Below are 23,144 nucleotides of genomic sequence, written 5' to 3'. Positions count from 1 at the left end.
GCAGGGCTCTGTCCTCCTTCCCCTTTCTGGCCACAGGACAGCAGGGCAGATGCCAACCACAAGGGTTTGGCAGCATGCAGTTGAAATGCTGGAAAGCAGGCAAGAAGTTCACAGACTTTCTATTGCACGCTTGTCACTTTCAAGGTGCAAGGACAGGCTCTTTAGAGGAGCCCCCCTTCTCCCCACAATCAAGTGAGGCCCATGCCAGGTCAGTTTCCAAAAGGGCTGAATGTAAGCAGCCTTTCAAACAACAGACACATGAAATGTAAGGTGAGGAAGGGGCCTTGGAGATAAGCTAGTCCAACCCCTTGCTCCATATAGAAATCCCAGTCTATGAAAGGAGGGAGATCAACAGAAGAGGAGGTAGAGAAGTCTACAAAATACAGCTGATTTAAGCACAGGCTACCTGCAGCCCGTCAGAGAAGAAGCAAGGTCCATGAACAGAAGCTCCAACTCTCTCCCACCCAGCCTGGATCTGCAGCCAGTGACTTTTATAGGACTGGGCTTCAACCCCCTGATCCATCCTCCTAGGTGGGTAAAGGCTGCAGCTGTGGTTCCAGTCCTCAGGTTCGCCTTAACCCCTTGCAGCCAAGTCTGCAGCATCTCAAGAGCTTGGAAGGGCTGGCTCCTGGTGCTTTCCCTTATGGCCCACTTGGCCACCCCTGACCTTGGGGGGAATTGAGTGGCTGGGAGCCAAGGCAAGGCAAGGCAGGCAGGAGAGGGATCACAGAACTCCGGCTTCTCTGAAAATGTCAAACTCATGGGCAGAAACCGTCCGAGACAAAACAGAGGAACAGCTCTGGTTGCCAGGAAAGGGAGGGCAAGCCCTGTCAGAATGTGGATCCCAGGGAGATGTTCTGCTCTAAGGGGACATGGGGACAGCCCCATTAGGCAGACCAGCCCAGGAAATCAGCTCCACGGGAAGATTAAAGCTACTTTTACTGAGATGGGCTAGAATAACAGCATCTTGCAAGTCGGATTGTGCCGGACCTCCTCCCCCTTCTTATACTCCTGCGAATCAGGGAGGGGTCTGTCTCAGCCCTTCCTAGCTTTAGCTGGATGTTCTGGACCTTAAAAATGCTTCAGCCCCTTTTGCCTAGGAATGGGTCCTACAGACCTCTGCCAAGGTCATCTTCCTGACTCTCTACAGGTGGTACAATAGCAGCAGGTCAAGGATCAAATGGGGACAACCCACCGGTCTTGTTTTCCAGCATCTCAAGGACGGGCAGAGCATGCTTCTAACTCAGCAGGGGAGAAACCCCATCAATCTAGCCAGAAGCCTCGGGCCACCCTCAAAACCAGTGTTTCTCAACCTTGGCCACTTTAAGATGGGTGGGCTTCAACTCCCAGAATTCCCCAGCCAGCCATGCTGGCTGGGGAATTCTGGGAGTTGAAGCCCACCCATCTTAAAGTGGCCAAGGTTGAGAAACACTGCTCAAGATCAGTGGCTGGAGTCATGTACTGTGTTAAGCCACAGGTGTTGCTATTTTAAAACTCAGTGTTGGCTAAATGCAGATAAGTGGGCTTACTAAATAAAGCAGGATACAACAAGCAATGGTTAGTAATGTGGGCTTGCCCACTGCATAAACTCCACCTAAGTTGCTGACACATGCTTTGGCCCAGAAGCCAAACACAGTTATGATTCTTCTGATCCTAGAAAGACCACCTGACAGGGGAGGGCAACGGCTGAGCCGGCCCGTGCAGCCAACCACGGTTTGCCAGTTCTCTTCAAGCTCAGTTGCCTTTATAATGTGATGGTCAGCCATTTCTTCCTGGTGCTTTTAATAGGGGGAGGTTTTATCTGGAGGTGAAAAAAGTCATAGTGCCCAATTGGTCTTGGGGCAACCACGCATAGGGTACAACGGCTTCACCCCTGCACCTTCACAGGGTGGGCAAACCAAGCCCAAAGCAGCAGAGAGATGCTGGGCAAGAGGGGCTGCATTTTGGGGGGCGCTGCATCCTCCAGGCTTGATGCTCAGCAGCCACAAAGGGAAGTTAGGTTAACTGCCCTCCAGAAACCAGGAGCCGTGCTTCCATAAAGCCCTTTTAAAAAGCAACAGCGGGTCCACATTTGGGGACCCCAGAGAGCTTTTGATCTGCATGAAGAAAAGGGAAAACAGCTTTTCCTTCTAGCCCCTGAGAATTAAGGACGCGACTGAACCTGAAAGAATCAAAGACGGGGCCACCTCTAGGTTCCTGGGTTCTCTTCTTCTCTCAATTGTGCCCCCCCCCGCCCCATCTATATGGGAAAACGCCCACGCTTCTCCTGAATAAAAGCGCCCTTCCAACAAAACCGCCGCGGCATAAACCTTAAGGGCCTCGGCTTCGTGTCGGCGCATATTTACCCTTCTGGCGCCCTGGGGGCTTAAGGCGCTGCACTAGAGCCGGGGCGAGCCAGGCGGCGGCCACTGCCGGCCACGGGCCCTCTGCGCGACTTTGGGCCTCGCGGGGCTGCTGTTTGCGGGAAACGGGGACGCCGCCCTTGAGCTCCGGGAGAAAAGGTGGGACGCAAATCTAAATATGAAACGGAGAGCAGTTCTAGCCTGCCGACCCTCCCGAAGCAGCTTAGCATCGATTTGCAAAATGCGGGAAAGCCGTTCGGCCCGAGGCGCAGCAAGGTCAGCTTTTAACCGCTTCCGGGCAGGCTGGGGCTTGGACCCCTGAAGGATTCGTGGGGAAGCGTGACTGTTACTCCCGGCCGTGGAAAGTTTCACGGGGAGGCCTCCGAAGCCCCCGGAAAGCGTTCGGGACAAAGGAAACCGCCTGGAGGGAGCAGGTGCCGGAGCGCGAGGCCAACATCCCCCGCGTGCGGCCCTGGGAGCGCCTTCGCCCAGAAGGGCCCCCCTTCCCCTGCACGCTTCCTACCCGAGTGAGCGGATCCAACCCTCGCTACCTGCAACGTGCGAACGCATCCCGCGCCCCACTTCGCCCGCAACCACCCGCCGCTCCCCCTGCGGGCCGCTCCCGCGATCGCCGTCGGAAAAGCCCCGCAACGGTCCTGCACGGCGCCCCCTATCGCCGAGCACGGAGAGCGGCCCTGCCGGTCGGAACGCTGGAGGGGGGTGCGCGAAGCAGCGTTCCCGGGCCCCGGTCTTTGCCCCCCCCCATGAGAGCCGCTGGGTTGCTTCAGCGGGGAAGGCGCTGGGCCGGGAACCGGGAGACGGTGCCAAAGAAAGAAAAGGAGGACTTTTATTTTATTTATATTTAGTTATAAACAAAATTCATAGGCCACTCAACTCACAGCAACTTTGACAAATAGGTTACCAGGTCCCCTCACCATATAGCACCCAAATTTGGCTTAATGTTGGACTCTGACCAAGCTATGAACAAACAATTTAAGGCCAAAGGCTGTTGCAACATCTCTCCACTTCCCCATCTGCAGGATTCATTGCTGATGCTCAACAAGACAAGGGCAGATATAGTTGAAGGAACAAGAATATCTACATTCAGGATAATTGCTAAATAACTTTCCACCACTTAGGAACCACCCTACAATTGGCAATATTCTTTATTTGTGCCTGAACGCAAACCAGCTCCAACTTCTCTTCTGCGTAGCCTCACATTATCCGTAACAGGAATTAGGAATCAAGGCAGTTGTGCTGTATTTTAGCGCAATAGAAAGAGTTCTGATCCTTTGGGATGGAGAATCCTTCTTCGATGCCAGTTCACTGCCTTCATGTTGGCTGTGTAAGATGACCTCCAGCATCTTATCTAACTCCCTCTGGGGGAGATGGGTGGCATATAAATTTAATAAATATAAATTTAATAAAGAAGTCATGAGTGGGAAAGGAGGAGATAGAGGAGGTGGTGGGAGGGCTTTGCCCCCGTAGGACGTTACTGCATCATGCCTCTTTCTCAACTGCAACAAGGCTTATCAAGCAGCTTTGCCTCTGTTGGGCAAAGATAGCCTGCTGTTGCATGGGGAGGCTCTCGTCTAGCTTGGCAAAAGCACAGGAGCCTTTCCAGTATGAAAATCCAGGCAAGGCGTTCCCAAGATTCATGCATCTACAAGCATTTCCTGTGAATTCTCAATGCTCCCCACCCTGATTAACTCTTGTAAGATGCAGACTCTCCTTAAGGGCAAGCAGAAGTCACCAAATAAGAACCACAGTATGCCGAACCTTTGAACCTCCTTATTTAAGCCAAGCGAAGATACTTGTGCACGCGCACCCCTTATAATGCGTTGATGCTGAATATGAACGAAGCAGACACAGCAATAATCTAATTCCAGTGTTCAAGGTTATCCTGCTGCAGTAACATCCTATTTTTAGAATCATCATCAGCTGTTCATCACCAGCCATTATGCTAAAGACTCCCCTCCCTTCTTCCCCTGCGCTCAGCCCAGGAAAAGAGAAGGGGGGGGGATCTTCCTGCCTGACCTCTATTGCCCCCTTTCCCAGACCCCAAAGGTTTGACATGCAATTCCTCCTAGACTGCTAACTGCTCCTGGGTTCTGTATAAGTGCTAACTGTCATTACTGAATACCTTGCATGGACTGCTGTTGTATGCCTTTACCCTCAAATATGCCTTAATCAGTTGCCCTGGTGGGCTGGTTGGCTTATTTATTTATTAAATTTATATGCCACCCATCTCCCCCAGAGGGTTATCATCGCTGCCCTTCTGGACTTCTGGAACACATGTGGGTTTAACAGCTACCGGCGTTTCACATCCCAACTCTATTGGCCCTGCAGGAGGACCTGATGCCAAACGGGGAAGCGAAAGGCCACCAGCTGTGTCCCTCCTCCCAGCCAGCAGGGGAAACGAAAGCCCTTCAGTCCACACGTGGCCAGCCACAGGTGGCATTTCAGATGGCTGGTTAAAAAAGGAAGCCGAAGGGAGGAAACCCAGGGAGCTGAACAAAGCTGGCTTCTCTGCGAGTCTCTCTAATCTTGCCACAAAACAGGATGTTCTTTCAGGGCTCTTCGTCTTCATTCAAGTTGGTAGTAAAATCTCAGTAAAATCCATCATGAAAAGAATCAGAATCGACTTTCCCCCACGTTGTGTGGGTTTGTATCTTCTCACAGGGGCAACACTAACAAGGGTTCCTGGTGCTATTCCAGTTCTTGGCATAGGGGGCAGAGGCATGGCGTCGATCGTAGGCTTGTTGACGGCGCCTTGCTGGCATCTTACGGGACCCTCTTCGGGGTCCTCTGCGTAGCAACCTGTAAGGGGCCCTGCCGCCTCTGTGAGTAAAGAAGTCCAGCCAGAAGCCATTGTGATGGATTTCTGTAGGGAAGCAAGAGAGAGACATTAGGGAAGAGGGGCAGAGCAGAAGGCATCAAAGCTAAGCAGCGATGCTGGTACGCTGGAGCGGAGGGTGGGAGTTCATAGGCACATTGGGCTGATCCACTGATTGGCTTGAAGACGCCTGATGCGCTGTTTGCCGTCCGTGCATGCTCAGCCTCCCTGCCTGCCAGCAATCACTCAAGGAGTGGCCAACCAGGAGGCCGTGCTGCTCCAGCACACTTTCCCAGAAGGCAGCTGGGCATGAGGGGGGCAAGGATCAGGCCAAGACCACCGCCTGAACATCAAGGACTGGCTTTGGCTTCACTCCCACCTGCAAACTGCATGGCGCTTCTAGTCAAGATTCTTCCCCTCTTTTCCCACCCAGCCCGCTCGCTTGGCTCCTTCTTCCTATCTCTTGCTTTCAGAGACAGTCCAATCCACACTTCTCCAGAGCTTTCCTCCTGGCCCACTTCCACCCAAAAACTTGGGTCCAGCCTCTCCCCACCCTTACGTTGGCCAGGAAAACCAGGAGCATACCTCCTTCCATGTGCAGTGGAAAGCCTGCATCATCTTCATCTCCATCTGTGGACCATGGGCCATTCCTAGCGTCGTGCTGGACAAGAACATCACTCCTAGGATTAAGTGGGGGCCACAGAGCCCGCTCAGGCAAACCTATGATCCTGCTGTCACAACCAGCACCATGTGAGACAGGAGAATAATCATGGGGAAAGGAGGGAAGACCTTGCTCCTGTTCAACAGAATTTATGGGCCTGCTGGCATAGCCAGCATCTTCTGGGACATGAGAGGAACTGCTGGGATGGAACTGGAGTCTTGCTTCCTGTTCAGCAAAACGTGTGGGCCTGCCATCTTGGAGGGTGTGAGAATCATTACCAAGATAGGATTGGACACATTGCTCCTCTTCCAAAAAATGTATGGATCTGCTATCACAGCCAATACTATTTGGGCCACAAGAATAACTTGGACTGGGTTGAGGGTGATGCTCCGGTTCAATCACACTTACGGGCCTCGTTTCATAGCCAGCATGAAGCGGGATGTGAGAATAATTACTGTAGCGTTCTTGTTCAGAACATATGGGCCAACTGCCACGGCCCACATGATCTGGGGCATGAGAAAAATAACCGGGATTGGGCTGGGGGTAGCACTCCTGTTCAGAACATATGGGCCTGCTGTCATGGCCCACGTGATCTGGGGCAGGAGAAAAATAACCTGGATTGGGCTGGGGGTAGTGCTCCTGTTCAGAAGAACATATGGAGCTGCTGTCATAGCTGGCACGAGGCTGGGTGTGAAAAGAATTTCTGGGATTTGACAGATCAACATAGGGCAAGAGATCCTGGTCATGTGGAACTCCACCATTAGGGCCACTCATGTGGCTTCCATTGTGCTGGATGGGACGACTGAGCTGGGTGGACTGGTAACCTCGACCCCACCTTCTTCTGGGCGTGTGTTTGTACTGGGCATTACGAGGGCCATAAGTCCTACTGAAATTGAATAGGCTGCGGGGTGAGCTGCTCGTCCCTTGGAAAGGCTGATGGGTCGGTGGCATGGTCCTCCAGGGAGAAGGCTGTTGATTCTTGGCACTTTCATCCCTCTGAATCCCTGCAAATTAAGAAGATGGAATGATACAGGGAGGTTGCTGTTCCAGCAGAAGAATGGCCTGGTTTCAAACTCCCATGGTTGACTTGGGCGGGGGGAGGGGGATCACAGCGCTGGAATCCCACGGTCTGCCAATCTGTGCTGCACCCAGAAAGCACCCAGTTGCCCACTTAGCATCACTAAGTGGTGGTCAAGGATGAAGGGACAACCAGGCCACATTGGGCGCAGATCATGGGAAATACAAACGCTCATCAATTCAATGGCGTCAAACAAGACATTAGCAGCCGACGCTAAAGTGAAATGGGCAGAAGTCGGGGCAAATTGAGAGTGGGGCCTTTGCTTCTGTTCTGTTCCAAATGCAGGCTTCGGGTTGTCACCTGCTCTAATTATTGGGTGGGGAAGCACAAAGATTCAGATCTCAAACTCTAAATGAACTTCATGAAAATGTAGGAGAGCAGAATCGGGACTTGGGTTTCTCAAGGGGAAAATGGTCATGTTTGTCCCAAAATGCAGGTCTGGCTTTGACTGCAGTACAGGGTGTTTTTCCCCCCTTAGTCCCATAAAACCCATTCAAGACTTTGATAGCCTTTAGGGTTCCTTGAAACCAATTTGAGAAAAAAACCCTATCGGTGTTCAATCTTTCCCCATGATTATATAGATTATGTATTTAATTTAATAAAAATTATATATATACAATTTTCGTGACAGCAACATCAGGAAGTGACAGGAACGTCAGGAAGAAGGAGTAGGAGCAGCGGGAGAAGGGCCAGGGCCTGGCGGAGGAACTGGAGAGGGTGTGGCAAGACCAGGCCCAAGGGGTCCCCGTGGTGGTGGGAGCCCTCGGGGCTGCGACTCCTCAGCCGGGCGAGGGGCTCCCACCGACCCCAGAGCCACACCCGAGCTCTCTGTCCAGAAGAGGGCAGGGCGAGGAACGGCCCAGATCCTGCGCAGGACCCTCCCACACCCAGGCCTCTTGTGCAGGACCCGGGATTGAGGAAGACACAGACCAGCCAGAGGGGTGAGAGGGGATTTTTAAAATAATTTTTATTAAAGAAAATTTTTAAGAGAATAGAAACAGTACAAATTTTAAAAGAAAAAAGTAAAGAAAGTAATAAATAGGTGAAAAAAGGTGCAAAAAAAAGGGGAGGAGAGGGAGAGGGAGATGGAAGGGAGGGGAAGGGAAGGGAAGGGAAGGGAAGGGAAGGGAAGGGAAGGGAAGGGAAGGGAAGGGAAGGGAAGGGAAGGGAAGGGAAGGATATAAAGAAGCAGCTTCTGAACTTAACAGCAGCTACAAGTACATTTATATTTTACCCCCTCTCTCTAACGTTATAACGTAATTTCCTTCTTTCCACAGTCTACCCTTTCTAATCATCCAACCCATAAATCAACAGGTCTTTTTCCTCTTTTTTCAGCAATCTTTCCCCACGGTTCTTTCTTAACGGCCTTGCTTTGGATCTCCCGGTTGCAGGTGCAGAAGCCGGACTCAATGCTCCCCCCGCCCTCGGCCGCCACAGCTTCCGAAGCCACTCTCCTTGCTCCTCCAAACAACATCTCACTTACCGATCTTCCTTTTCTCCAGCTCAACTTGCCAGGCCTCCGCGATGTGGGTGAGCAAGAGCTTGGTCATGAGCCGGTGTGCCCAAGAATTCCAGTGGATGCCATCATTGGCATGCAGGGCCTCCAAACAGCAGAAGCGATGGTGCAGGTCCAGGACGTCAAACGAGTATCGATTGGCGAGGTCGTGGCTGTGAAGATTAGCTTCTATCATATCCTTGGCTGAAGGTCGGTGTGGCTGCTGCCAGAAAACCCAAAATAAACACATTCCTCATGTCAAGAAAGGGTACGTTATTTTCAAAGGGGCAGCGGGCTTCTGTTTCGGCCCTGCGCCAACGTGACCTGCCTCCTCCTGTCTGTGCATTTCTTTCAGCATCTGAATCAGGGATGCATCTGGGATTACACTGCGTGCACAATTATTAGGCAAGTTGTATTTTTGAGGATGAATTTGATTATTGAACAACTACAGTGCTCTCAGTCAATCCAAAATGTTAATAAACCTCAAACCTGAATATTTAAGAAAGTAAAAGTGAGGTTTTGGCTTTCTTAGGAGCATATCTATGTGTGCACAATTATTGGGCAACTGTTAGTGTGCAGAATTATTACGCAACTAAATGGAAAACGAAAATTCCCCCATCTCACTCGTTTATTTTATCTGTTCAAGTGAGAATAATGAACAAACAACTCAAAATTTACAAATAAACATTTCTGACATTTCAAACAAAAAATCTGTGACCAATATAGCCACCCTTCTTTGCAATAACAGTCGTAAGCCTTCCATTCATGGCGTCTGTCAGTTTCTTGATCTGTTCACGATCAACTTTTTGTGCAGCAGCAACCACAGCCTCCCAGACACCGTTCAGGGAGGGGTCCTGTTTTCCTTCACCGTAAATCTCCCGTTTGAGAAGGGCCCCAAGTTCTCAGTAGGGTTTAGGTCAGGTGAGGAAGGGGCCATGTCGTTATTCTTTCACCTTTGAGGCCTTTACTGGCTAGCCACGCAGTGGAGTACTTCGATGCACGCGATGGAGCATCGTCCTGCATAAACAGCATGGTCTTCTGGAAAGATGCAGACGTTTTCCTGTACCACTGCTTGAAGAAAGTGTCTTCTAAAAACTGGCAGTAGGTTTGGGAGTTGATTCTGAGTCCATCTTCAACCCGAAAAGGTCCAACTAGCTCATCTGTAATAATACCAGCCCATACCAGTACCCCACCTCCACCTTGCTGGCGTCTGAGTCGAAGTGGAGCTCTGTGCCCATTACTGATCCAGCCATAGGCCCATCCATCTGGTCCGTCAAGAGTCACTCTCATCTCATCAGTCCATAAAACCTTTGAAAAATCTGTCTTCAGATATTTCTTGGCCCAGTCTTGCCGTTTCAACTTACGTGTCTTGTTCAGTGGTGGTTGAGTTTCAGCCTTCCTTCCCTTGGGCATGTCTCTGAGCACTGAACACCTTGTACTTTGGGCACTCCAGGTAGGTTGCAGTTCTGGCATATGACAGCACTGGAGGATAATGGGTTCCTGGTAGCTTCACATTTGATTCTTCTCAAATCTTGGGCAGTTAATCTGCGTCTTTTCTTCTCAACACGTTTCTTGCGACCCTGTTGACTATTTGCAACAAAACGTTTGATGGTGCTGTGGTCACGCCCCAATATCTTAGCAATTTCAAGAGTGCTGCATCCCTCGGAAAGACTTTTTACGATCTTTGACTTTTCAGAGTCCGTTAAATCTCTTTTTTGGCCCATTTTGCCTGAGGAAAAGAATCTGCCTAATAATTATGCACACCTTGATATAGGGTGTTGATCTCCTTAGGCCATACCCTCCCTCATTACGCCAATACACATCACCTGATACGCTTATATCCAATAGGCATTCAGGCTTCTACAGCTTGGAGGTGGAAAATATGCATAAAAATGATGATATGGTCAAAATACTCACTTGCCTAATCATTGTGCACACAGTGTAGAGGTTGGAATCGCATCCAAGATCCAGGCAAGTGGCTGCTGCAACAATAAGAAAGGTCCATGCGTGGCATCAGTAGGGAGGGAGCTCAGGTAAGACAGTCGTGCCCCATTATAAACCCATGGCAAGGCCATACTTGGAGCCCTGCACGCTGTTCTTGTCACTCCACTTGAAAAAGGATAGGGGACCAAGTGGGGAGGGCAGACACGGGCACCTGAAGTGGTTAGGGATCAAGAGCAGTTTCTCTAGAGCAGTGTTTCTCAACCTTGGGCACTTGAAGATGGATGGACTTCAACTCCCAGAATTCCCCAGCCAGCATGGCTGGCTGGGGAATTCTGGGAGTTGAAGTCCACCCATCTTCAAGTGCCCAAGGTTGAGAAACACTGCTCTAAAATAAACTATCTGCAGTGTCAGGTGGTGTTTAGATTGAGGTGAAGACAAGGAAGGGGAGATGTGGCAGAGGTAGTTAGAATTGTCGATTCTGCACCAAATGTGGAAAGAACAGAGAGTTCCCTCCCCCTGCACAGTGTTTCATCCTCTGGAAGAAATGTGGGCAGATCCAGGTTTGAGAAAAAGGCATATTTCATGACATAGCACCGAGGTAAATTACCTCTAAAGGAGATGTCTGGGCCTGAACACATCTACTTGGCCGTGCCCTCCCCGTGATGGGCCCTTGGTGTGATCTAGCCTCAGAGCTTGGCTTACGTGCTGAAAAGGCCCCATCCCAGAGCCCACCAAGCAGTGTGAACTCACTGATGGCCAGCATCTGTTCTGACAGCAATAATGAGACACAGCACAGGATTCAACCAAGCTGTAAATGCATCAGAGGCCGAGTGCAGTTCCTGTCATTCACTGTTACACTTGTAAGGACTGAAGCTGGTGAGACCCAGTGGTTCTCAAGCCAGGCAGAACGGTTATGTAAATGGCTGGTGTGAGTCTTCCGGGCTGTGTGGCCGTGTTCTGGAAATTTTGTTTCCTAACATTTCGCCAGCACCTGTGACCGGCATCTTCAGAGAGCAGGAGCACAGACAGGAGCAGTTCTCTCTGTGCCCAGGGTGAAGTGACCCTTCTGTGGGTATTTATAGAGATCTGGGGGGTGGGGGTGGGGGGGTTGGGTTACTGAGTGGCTGCTTGTTTTGGAGTCAGCATCTGTGTGTATTTTCCTGGGGATTAGGCAGGGTTTTTTCTTCTACTGAATTGTTAACGAGGGGCTGCTGGGGGTGATTAGCAAGTTCATTGTGTGAACTGTTCACACGTCCTGGTGGTTGAGCTGAGTTCGTTGACCTTTTGCAGGCTGTATTTTTCAGGATTGGTAGCCAGGTTTTGTTGATTTTTAGACTCTCCTCTTTTTTATTGAAACTGTGCTGGTGTTTGTCAATCTCAATGGCTTCCCGGTATAGCCTGGTATAGTGGCTGTCGGTGTTGTCCAGTATCTCTGTGTTTTCAAATAGGATTTTGTGTCCGGTGTGTTTGAGAGCATGTTCAGCTACTGCAGATTTTTCTGGTTGCTGTAGTCTGCAGTGTCTTTCATGTTCTTTTATCCTGGTCTGGATGCTGCGTTTTGTGATCCCGATGTATACTTGCCCTCAGCTGCATGGTATGCGGTATACTCCTGTGGCGGTGAGGGGATCCCTTTTGTCTTTTGCTGATTTTAGCACTTGTTGTATTTTTCTGGTGGGTCTGAAGATTGTTTGGAAATTGTGTTTTTCCATCAGTTTTCCCATGTGGTCTGTGACCCCTTTGATATAGGGCAGAAATACTTTGTTGGTGGGTGGCTGTTTTTCTTCTTCAGTCGCATGTTGTTTTCTTGGTTTGATGGCTCTTTTTATTTCATACTTGGAGTAGACATTCACTTGTAGGACCCAATTAAGGTGGTTAAGTTCAGAGTTTAGGAATTGGGTTTCGCAGATCTGACTGGCCCGATCCATCAGGGTTTTGATGATGCCTCTTTTCTGACGTGGGTGGTGGTTGGAGTTTTTGTGTAGGTACCGGTCTGTGTGGGTGGGTTTTCTGTAAACTTTGTGTCCTAATTTGAGGTCTGGTTTGCGTATGACCAACGTGTCCAGAAATGGAAGTTTGCCGTCCATTTCTTTTTCCATGGTGAATTATATATTGGGGTGGATGCTGTTTAGGTGGTTCAGGAACTTCTCTAGTTCTTCTTCATCCTGACTCCAAATTGCGAAGGTGTCATCCACAAACCGGAACCAGACTGTTGGGGTAACGGATGCGGTTTCTAAAGCCCGTTTTAAACCCCCCCACACACACCCTAACCCCCCCACCACACACCCCCAATCCCTCCCCCTCAGATCTCTATAAATACCCACAAAGGGTCACCTCATCCTGGGTACAGAGAGAACTGCTCCTGTCTGTGCTCCTGCACTCTGAAGATGCCGGTCACAGATGCTGGCGAAACGTTAGGAAACAAAACTTCCAGAACACGGCCACACAGCCCGGAAGTCCCACACCAGCCATCGTATTCTGGCCGTGAAAGCCTTTGGTTATGTAAATGTTCCTCCCAATCTTAGCACTAGGAGAAAACTGGCCGAGAGTCCATTGACTTCAAAAGGCCGAGGGAAAAAGCTTGGGATTTAAACCCTGGGTCTGACTTATAATTTTTGTATTCTTATAGATTTGCAGAGAGATGACCTTGGAGGAAAGAAGTGGCAACTGTTAGTAACACCTGAGCTTAGCCTGAGAAAACAAGAAGGTGTTAGAAAGAAACTCAAGATTGCCCCACCTTGACTCTTTTTAGCATAAGAAGGAGGGAAGGAGAAATGTCAGGATTTCAAGATTCTGTTATTAGGGTCTATATCAATAAAACAGAATTCTGTAACTTCTTGTGGTGTCTGTTTCTGGTCTAACTTGAAAGGTGACAATTCTACAACAGGCAGATCTTCTGCAAATGTGTGTGTATGTGAATGTGTCTGAAACAATGCAACTTTTCGAATACTCTTGTCTCTCTTGGGAGGGGGAAAACAGAGAGACATTTCCTCCCCTCTCAAGATCTGTATACAGTTCAATGTTTGCATAGATTTATTGAATCAAAACTCAAATACAGTTGCCTCTCAAATACATTTTCCAATTCCAGCACAATTAAATAGTGCTGATCGAGATGATTTCCCCATGTCATGTAGACAGAGCAGTTATCTAAACTAGTAATCAGAATTATCAAAAGTTGCTTTGTATTGTGGTTCCTCGATTCCAGCAAGTTTTCCCAGTGAGGAAAAGGCAGCGAGAGAAACAGCAGGTGAAAAACAGCAAATAAAAGAGCAAGTTACAGAACAGAGAAGCTCTTGCACTCTGCACACACAATCCTTACACGCTTCACACACTCCTCCCAGCTTACACACAAAGCTCCTCTTGGTCTCCTAGTTTATAACCTAAACGTGTTGGCCTCTGAAAAGCTGGTTTTCATCTGTCTTGTCATGGAATACGGTTACCATTTTAGGAGACAATTTGGAGAGAGGTCTAGCCGTTCTTGGGCAGTTCTTGATCATGGAAGATCATCTCCTGATTCTTGGTCCTTTTATCCATCAGTCATCCTTTGATCTTCTCTCGGTCTTTGGGGCATCACTGTGTTCGTCCACCCTGGGACACTGCTGTATTTCCACGCAGCTGGGCATTCAGAGGGACTGCATGGACTTCACTAGACCGAGGATTCATCAAACAGTTTATTATTCATCCTGATCTCTAGAAAAGGCCATTTGCTGGGAGGTCTGAAGGAGGTAACGTTCAGTTCAAAGGTGGATTCGTGCTGGTTCGGCTAACTCTGGGTTCTTGTACATCCAAAGTACACTTCCAACTGTGTCGGTGAGGTTCTGAACCAAGCAAGGTCCTGAATATGCAGCCGAGTGTTAGAGAGCTGAGCTTTATTGCTGGGTCTGAAACCAGGCTGTAAGGCTGATTATACAGAGCAGCAGCCCCATGATGTCCCCCAAAAAAGGTGCTTGAACAAGGGGAAAAAGAAGGAAATGGGTAACATCATGTCTCCGAGCAGATGGCCCCCAGCCAGTCTTTTTCTGTGGCGTGAATCTGCAAAACCCAGCCTGCCGCAGAGTTCAAAGATAATTCAAGGTTGCTCCCTTTCGATACACTCCAACTTTCCCAGGCGCTACAGATTCAGCCCCCAGGTTGCCATGGCCCCCTTATCTGTGGGAGACGTTCACTACCAGGTTGCAACGAGTCTTAGGCATGTGTTCGCACCAGGCACAAGGAAGAACAGAGATAGACTGCACTTCTTGTGGCGAAATTAGGTTTCTTCCCCTTCTCCATACAAAGCAAGCAAGCAAGCACTCTGAATTCCCCAAGGCCGAACAGCGCTTCTGAGAGCACCCTCGGGTTAGCTGACAAAATCCTCCTGAGACTACACAAGCAGAGGCTGGACCGAAGAGTAGCTGAAGGCCCAGGGGCGTTTCTCAGGAGGGAGGTGCCTGTCACAATAATGCTGGAGAAAGTGCTAGACCAGTGTTTCTCAACCTTGGCGGCTCGAAGACGTGTGGACTTCAACTCCCAGAATTCCCCAGCCAGCCTTGCTGGCTGGGGAATTCTGGGAGTTGAAGTCCACACGTCTTCGAGCCGCCAAGGTTGAGAAACGCTGTGCTAGACAAACTCCACCAGGTAGCAAAGCCACCACAGGAAGCTGGCTTTGTCCTTGTTGTTACCTGCCCTGGGGCTGTGAAAGGGGAGGAGAGAGGAGGGTTTGGAGGGCCACCGCTCTCGTTTTGCCACCAACTCTCTTACAGGGGGGCTGGTGTCTTCAAACAAACCACAGTAGAACCGCACAGCTGGGATGAGACCAAGTAGTACAGTCCACGTTTAAAGCCTTGACCCACTTGCAAGAGAAAGGATGGGGCTGTCTTGTTCCTCTCCCCAAATATGCGTGGGAAGGTAACACGTCAAAAGAAGAGGGAAGATGGCTATTTATTAAGATTTATTTCATTCATGGGTTTGCTAGAATTATATCCTGCCAAGGGCTCAGGGCAATGTACGTAGCAACCCCTCACCTCATCTCCCCTACAATAACTCTACGAGCTTGGATGGACTGAGAGAGAGAGAGAGAGAGTGAAAGGACTAAGATCATCTAGGGAGCTTATGTGACTGAGGATGGAGCTAAGCTTGGCTTTTAATCCAACAACCTAACTGGTCCAGCACATGGCCACTCCCAATCTCCCTGACATGCTTGTTTTCTATGGTGAGGAAGCACCGTATCACTGTAGAAGATGTCACTTGGATTCTCAAGAGGGACAGGTGGCCCTCAACAAGATCTAACTGGTCACCCCAAAAAAGCAACAGATCCTCCTACCTGAATGACATATCCATGGGCATTTTCCCTGATGGGCAAGGCTGTAACCCAAATGATGAGACAGCTTGAAGGAAGAATATTGTCCAAGGCTTGAAAGAGTTTCTCTGCATTCTCACAGTATTCTCTGATAGCTTTCGGGACCGGGGGCTCTGTGGGAACGTCATCATGATATCTGCGCGGAAGGGGGAATCAAGATAGGCTCAACCCACGTAATCTTAACAGGAAAGTTGTGACAACTCTGGAAGACATCCATTATTCTTAAAACAAGAAATTGTTTCAGGACAAGCTTGTCCCAATGAGGCATTTTTAGAACCAATAGGAAACAACAGACAACCAGAGAAAGCATTGATTAGGCCAGTGTTTCTCAGCCTGAGCAATTTGAAGAGGGGTGGACTTCAACTCCCAGAATTCCCCAGCCAGCATGGCTGGCTGGGGAATTCTGAGAGTTAAAGTCCACCCATCCTAAAGTTGTTGAGTCAGAGAAACACTGGATTAGGGCAAGCCAGATGAATAAACACCTGGAGATGACCATTGTAGAAAAGGCCCCATGTGGCCCATGGAAGACTTGCATCTTAGATTAAGTTATACCACAAAATAGCCCTCTTGGCAGCAAGTGTAAGGAACAACATTCAATGGGAGGGAATAGCATTTGTCTTTTCTTTAAAAAAAAAAAAAGTTGAATTAAAAATGGTGTTGGCCTCCTGTCTGAATTGCTCGCTATTCCATTCAGTGGTATCAACACGATCCCCCCGTCCTGTTCAGGAGTAAAACAGAGCAAGTGACAATTGCCTATAACGCTTCTTATGTTCTAACGGGTTCTTGCTTTTAAGCGGGGGAAAGTGGGTAGATTTTACAGTCTCTGCATTGCATCCACGAGTGAAAGAAGTATCCACAGTTACATCTTAGCAAACCACAGTGATCCTGTTTTCGCCCGTGTGGTTGGGCCCAACCGGCAGGCACCGTTACCTGTTGAGATCCCAAAGGCAAGAATTCAGGATGACAACATCTGGGACCAGATCAGCCTCCAGATCAGCTCTGAAGTCATTCAAGATGCTCTCCGTGTAGGTTGAATAAACACGGGTGATGAAGTAGAAACGGACAAGGTGGTGACGGGTGCGGTACTGGTGCACCAAGCGATAATCATTTCTGGAATGCGACCCATTAAACTCCACTTGGCGATCGTTTTCAAAAAATTCCCCATCCTGCAGGGGAAGATCAGCATCATTCGAAAGGCCTGATATTCACAGAAAGTCTCGGTAAATAAAAATACAGAACCATGAAGTCAGAAGGGCCAGTAGACCTTCCCCGTGCCATCCTACTGGGAAACAGGACCTTCCAAGCCAACTTTCAGTGCTTGACTTAACCAACATCCAGTGTTCAATTTCCAAGCACTGGCAGCCTGATTTGGGGGACAATCTCACAAGGGAGGCATTATTTACCTATTTACATCCAATATTTCCATTTCTGAAAGCTCTAAGATAAAAAAAGAAAAGAAAAAGAAGATATACAAGGCTGGCACAAATCGTTTTGAGTATGAGCCACTTCGAACTTGAAAAAGGGCATTTCAAATTCAAAATAGCTCAAACTCAGAATCATTTCCTGTTCTTGCTTTAAAATGTCTTGCTTTAAAATGCTTTAAAATTGGGCCAGCCTGTTTCATACTTGAAATAGGACCTTTGGAGCTCAAAACAGGGCATCTCAAGTCTGAAATGGTTCAAATTCAAGTTTGAATGCCCTGTTTCGTAGGGGTGAAACTGGCTGTTTGAATCCTTTTTGGAAGGGTGTTACAATCCAATCCAGAGTTATTCTGACCTCAAAATACTTCCAAAATTATTGGGCCAGCCTGATTCATGCTTAAAACAGGACCTTTGGGGCTCAAAACAGGGCATCTCAAGTCTGAAATGGTTCAAATTCAAAACATTTTTTCCAACCCCAAGCTGAAAACAAAAGAATGAAAATGAAAGCAATTCTCAAGCACAGATAGCAGGCCAGCCTTCGTTCTAGAATCACAGAATCGTAAAGTTGGAAGGGACCATGACCATCCAGCCCCTGCTGGAAGACCTGAAGACCCCTTCAGGTGGCAGCCTGTTCCACTGGTTCCTGGCTTGTAACCCTGAGCAAGTTCCTCCTTTGTCTAACCTGAACCTCCTTTCTTGTAGTTTTAACCTCTTGTTTCTGCTCCTTGCCCTCTGGGACACTACAGAATAAGCCCACTGCTTCTTCAACGCGATAACCTTTCAGATATTTGAAGACCTCTATCAGATCTCATTTCTGCTCATCTTTTCTGTAAGCTAAATATACCCATCCCTCACCATCTTGGACGCCCTCTGCTGAACTTGCTCCAACTTGTCATGGTGAAACCATAGCTGTCAGACAATACTCCACCACGGCCATCTTCTGGGCGCAGGAGTTACACAACCAAGCCTGTAAAGTTCAACCCCATGAGGTACCCTAGTTGATGGTATCACAAGCTGCAGAGTGGTTGGGATGAAATATCAGGAGCATGGTCACCTCCTTCCAGCTTCCAAGGCATGTAACAAGGTGACCAAAGCAGTTTTCTATTCCCATAAAAAGCACAACCAAAATAGGTCCAGATAGTCAGCATCCTCCAGACGGAACTGGAGATGTGTGGCCACCATGTTCTCAATCCCATCAACCAGAATGGTATTCCCAACTACAAAACACATGTGTTCATAACTACGTGGGACTGCACAGTCAGTTAGCCAGGACTGGACAGCACTGGTAGTATAACAAAACTACAAGATCAACTTGTCCAAAGTGAGTCTGTGCTTGAGAGCCTCACAATGAAAGGCCATCAGTCATTCGTAGCACAAAAGAGACAGTACCTTTTGTTTCAGCTGAGAAAGGGTGAGCAGCTCATCTGTCTGCAGAATATAAACCAGATCTTTATATATTGCTCGATAATCTGCATGTGGGGAAAAAAACAAATGTAAACCAAGATGCAACATTTGTTGATCTGGATATTCTTTAAGGTAGTGTTTTTCAAACTTGGCCACTTTGAGATGTGTGGACTTCAACTCCCAGAATTCCCTAGCCAGCCTGGGGAATTCTGGGAGTTGAAGTCCACACATCTCAAAGTGGCCAAGTTTGAAAAACACAGCTTTAAGGCAAGCTAACCGATGCCCCCTCACTTCAAAGCAAACCCCAGTCAACTGAGTGAGACAATGCTAGCTGTAGAAAACATGGTTATTGCATCCTCCCATCTTTTTTTCTTTATTGATCACCTGATCATCAGATGGAGAAAGTTGATCAATGAGCCATTTCTCCCTTCTAATGATGCTGAGAATCCCCCCCCACACTTCCCCCAATAGTTCTGCTTAAGGTGGTTGATTTTCCACAAAGGGAAGCCAACTGTTGTGTGTTGGGGCTGTGCTAGAAAAGGCCCTCTGTGCCTGCTCAAATCTCCTCACTCAAATGACCTAATTAGATTACTGCTGGACCCAACCTGGGCTCTGAACAAGCACAAGAACTTTAGAAGCCAAGATGAAATTCTTAAGCCTGGATTTGTTTGGGTTTTTTTATGCTGCGGCTCAATTCTGGACAAGGGTTCAAGGTTGCTTGGGTTGGCCATTCTCATGTTTTTTCATGGCCAACTGCCAGGCAAAATGTGAAGGAAGTTACGTCGGTTAATTTAGCAAGGACACAGCTATTCTGCTTGGTTTCTCACACATTCTTTGGAGCCTCGCCCCGCTGCCCGGGAGGCAAAATGGAATCGAAGCTAAAGTAGGTTCTCACTTCATGCTGAAGGCCAGGTTAGCATGACCCATCGCTGTGACTGGCCCGGTTTCAAGCACCTCAACCACATCTGTGGAACAAGGGCAGAGTCAGCCCCCCAAAACGTCTCTCTTGGATGATTCCAGACTGGTTTATGGAGACTTACCTGCTCACTGGAGCAAAGGAAAAGAACAGGTGCTTTTCCGTCCCAGACCAGACCGATTTCAGAACAAAGTAACTCTAACATTACCTGCCCATCCCTTGCGTTAATAATCTACAAAGTAGGAGCAGATTTGCATTGTCTTTATTTGAAATGAATTAATCCTCTGCCACAAACTCCTTTGTAGTAGAGTTTGTTTCTAAAATTTCTCACAAAGCCCTCATTTGCCTACTTAACTTATATAGATTTATACAGATGGATCTGGAAGAAATGCCAGACTGTGAGTGAGTGAGTGAGTGAGTGAGTGAGTGAGTGAGTGAGTGAGTGAATGAACCTTCCCTCATAGCTGAACTACATTGCCAATGGATTCATCTGCCTGTCCACTGGAGTACAGAGAGATCATGAGAGATGAATTCCCTTTTTCGTTTGCATTACTAAACTCATCGTGTGCTACCTCCTTCTGCTGTTCTGAAGAATTGCTCTTTACCTACCAGACACAAGTTGAATTGTCCGTTGGTGCCCTTAACCTTGACCGAAGCTAGACTGAAATCCAGTGGACCAACATTTTATTTAGGAATTTCCTCCAAACTTAACAACAAAGGTCCTTTACGGGAACCAAGGGAAAGTCTTCATTCTGGAGAAGATCTATCTATTTGGTTGCAAGAGTCAACACCAGCTTGATGGCACACAGTCAGAGCAAAGATAAAATCTCCCTTGAGCAACATTGGGCTCCTGGTGACTCCATGGACACACTCATCCAGTTTTCTTTCCAACAATACCAAAATGGTCTGCCATTCCCTTCTTTCACAAGCTTTTCTCAGCCTTCCAGACTAGCCAAGATTTCCTAATGGCCTCCCATCCAAGAACCTACCAGGTGCAGCCTTACTTAGATTTTCAAAAGCTCATCTGGTCATGTTTCCTATCTGCTCTACCTGGTAAGGCTGATAGTCATAAAGTGACTTTTTCATCACCATCGTAAATGGGAACAGTCGCTAAATGAGGCAGTCACAAAACAAGGACTACCTGTAATTGCTAGCACTTCCTGCTGTTGTTGGGCTATGAATAAATAAAAAGCAAGATGCCAGTATTTGTGGGGCGCAGTAAACATTCTCCAGCCTGAGGAAGATGGGGCGAGCAATCATGTATGACCGTGTATCCCCAGAGCAGAAACTTTGAGATTTCACAAGAAGATGGAAAAAGCGTGAAAAGGGGATTACAAAGGAGGTAAACATAAAAGCGAATGCAGGAGCCACATCTTTTCACTTAGAGCTCGCAATCGTCTGTTTGGTAGGTCAAGGATTTGTCTGATTAAAACTCCCTGTCCAACTGCTGGACCTTGAGAGAGAAGGAGGTCTCTGCTCAGCTGATACGAAGGAAGAGAGAAAGGCCAGCATCAGGCTTGTTTTACTCCGAACGTCATCTTGCTTGGATTTGCCCAGGAAATGCAAGAACAAACCCAGGGTGATGCCCTTCCAGCCCCCAGTTCAGAGCAATACTCACTAGAATCGCCTATGACCACCACAAATTTGTTGTGAAGCAGCTGCCGGGCCTCCTCCGAAGTAAAATCATGGACGCCTGAGAAAAGGCGGCCGAGCTTTTTCATGGCGGAGCTAGAATCACGCCCCACCTGTTGCCGGGGTTCTCCCCTGCTGGAAAAAAACGGAAGACAGCCAGAACTGAGAGACCTCAATCACGTGTAACACCAAGCCAGGATCCAAAGCATTCTGGCTAATCATCCACAATGGGACTGTCTGATCCGTTGTCCCCACTTGACCCATCCTGGTCTCCATGGCAGCTGAACAAAGCAGGAAACCTTGACATGCTTCCCCATATTTTTAAACAACTATAAAGTGGACATCTAAGACAGCTGTAATATAGACACCAAATTAAAATGTAAAACAAACAAAAAATCTCTAATGCATAAAGTTATACCAACTATTCAATCTTTAACATTTGCACAGTTGATGTAAGGTTATAGAGTCGTCTTTTTAAAAATATCTACTTTGGTGTGTATATACAGGTAGTCCAGTGCGTATTGTGGTAGCTTAACGACCACGATAGAGACCAGAAAATTTGTTGTTAAGTGAGACGGTTGTTAAGTGAGGGAGCGTGTGACTGCACCTGATTTTACAACATTTTTGTGGTGGTCGTTAACCGAATCACCACAGTCGTTGTGGTGAAACATGTGGTCATTAAGTGAATCACAGTTCCTCATTGATTTGCTTGCTGGAAGTCAGCTGGGGAAGTCGCAAAAGGCAATCATGTGACCCTGGGACTCTGCAACCGTTGTAAGTGCGAGCTGGTTGCCAAACACCCATTTCACAATCACGTGACTGCTGGGACACTGCAATGGTCATAAGTGTGAGAACTAGTCATCAGTCACTTTTTTCAGCCCTATCGTAACTTCAAATGGTTGCTAAATGAGTGGTAGTTAAGTGAGGACTACCTGTACTCTCTTCTGACTTACAAAGAATTGCAGGCCTCAGCTTTGCCTGAACAATCCACATGGAGCTGTTTTAACTTGTTCATTTCAATAGGTCTTAGGTTACAGCATCTCCAGCAAAAAATATATATATATTTCAGCGTTGCTGGACCCCTCTTGTGCTTGTATAGAACAGAAACGAGTAAATCATCACTTGTGGGAGATGCAAGAAGAACAGCGTGTCATTAAAACATACGTTTGGCTTCATTAAAGCTATTGCATTCTGGAAGAAGTAATTACATTGATTATTTCAACCACGAGGCAAGATTTAAAATGTCCAGACTTAGATATGTAGTTGAAACAGCATATCTACTGCATGGATACCGTTGAACAACAGGAAAGACCAGACCTTCGACTTTCGAAAGATAAATTTATGGCTCCAATTCGGTAGACCGAAGACCTGATGGTACTTGCAACTTACGAATGAGTATCTTACAAGTGCAGAGTATGTGTGGGCAATTACAATGAAATATGGTCATCCTTAATTGCAATTTTATGTGTGTGCATGTATACATACGTGTGTGTGTGTGTGCACAAAAATAACAAATACTGTATATAAAATATCCATATGGGGCCGAATGAATATTTTCATTTTTGTTTGGATCAGCATATAGGAAGCCGACTCACCATATGCATTTAATCAACCATTAACTAAACTATTAACTATTATAATTCAGGGAATCATCTATGTAAACAGGCAACAGGTTAAGAAAATGAGAAGGGAAGAATTAGTAAAACAAACTGCAGAAAAATAAGCTCCTGGGTCCTGTAAATTTAGCCAGAGTTAATAGTGGAAAATAACACTTCTTGTGAGTAATGGGAGCAATGTATAAAAAAATGCGATAATCTGGGTCTCAGGTGTGCTTCTCTGCAGGATTCCCGCGGATTATATTTCTTTCCCCAACAAGATGGTTTCACGCAAAAGGGAGGGAGAGAGTGCATGAGAAAACAGCGTGGTGGTGGTAAAGGGGCTGATCTAGGAGACCCGGGTTCTAATCCTGCCTTAGGCCCTCTCTCAGCCCTAGACTGGAAGTCAGAAACCATCTATCTGCTGATCAGAGATGACGGTTTATAACAGTGTTTTTCAAACTCAGTAACTTTGAGATGTGTGG

The 23,144-nt window shown here is 47.7% G+C and overlaps 1 protein-coding gene across 1 annotated transcript; it reads right to left on the bottom strand.

Annotated features, from left to right (window-relative positions):
* Positions 1 to 3,189: 3,189 nt before the first annotated feature.
* On the bottom strand, positions 3,190 to 21,190 carry LOC112542165 (uncharacterized). The gene is made up of 7 exons (XM_088133230.1): positions 21,051 to 21,190; positions 18,502 to 18,581; positions 16,622 to 16,857; positions 15,656 to 15,827; positions 8,401 to 8,635; positions 5,764 to 6,843; positions 3,190 to 5,226 (listed from the first exon to the last, which is right to left on the bottom strand). The coding sequence occupies exons 1-7, from the start codon at positions 21,151 to 21,153 to the stop codon at positions 5,033 to 5,035; spliced, it is 2,100 nt and encodes a 699-aa protein (XP_087989356.1). The 5' UTR covers positions 21,154 to 21,190; the 3' UTR covers positions 3,190 to 5,032.
* Between the last annotated feature and the right edge of the window lie 1,954 nt (positions 21,191 to 23,144).

This window comes from Python bivittatus, unplaced genomic scaffold (assembly GCF_059951505.1).
Source record: "Python bivittatus isolate LINGU-HERP-01145 unplaced genomic scaffold, Pbiv_v1 ctg000070_np1212, whole genome shotgun sequence".
Taxonomy (NCBI): Eukaryota; Metazoa; Chordata; class Lepidosauria; order Squamata; family Pythonidae; genus Python; species Python bivittatus.
Note: the sequence above shows the minus strand (reverse complement) of the source record. Positions and strands in the feature narration are given on the sequence as shown.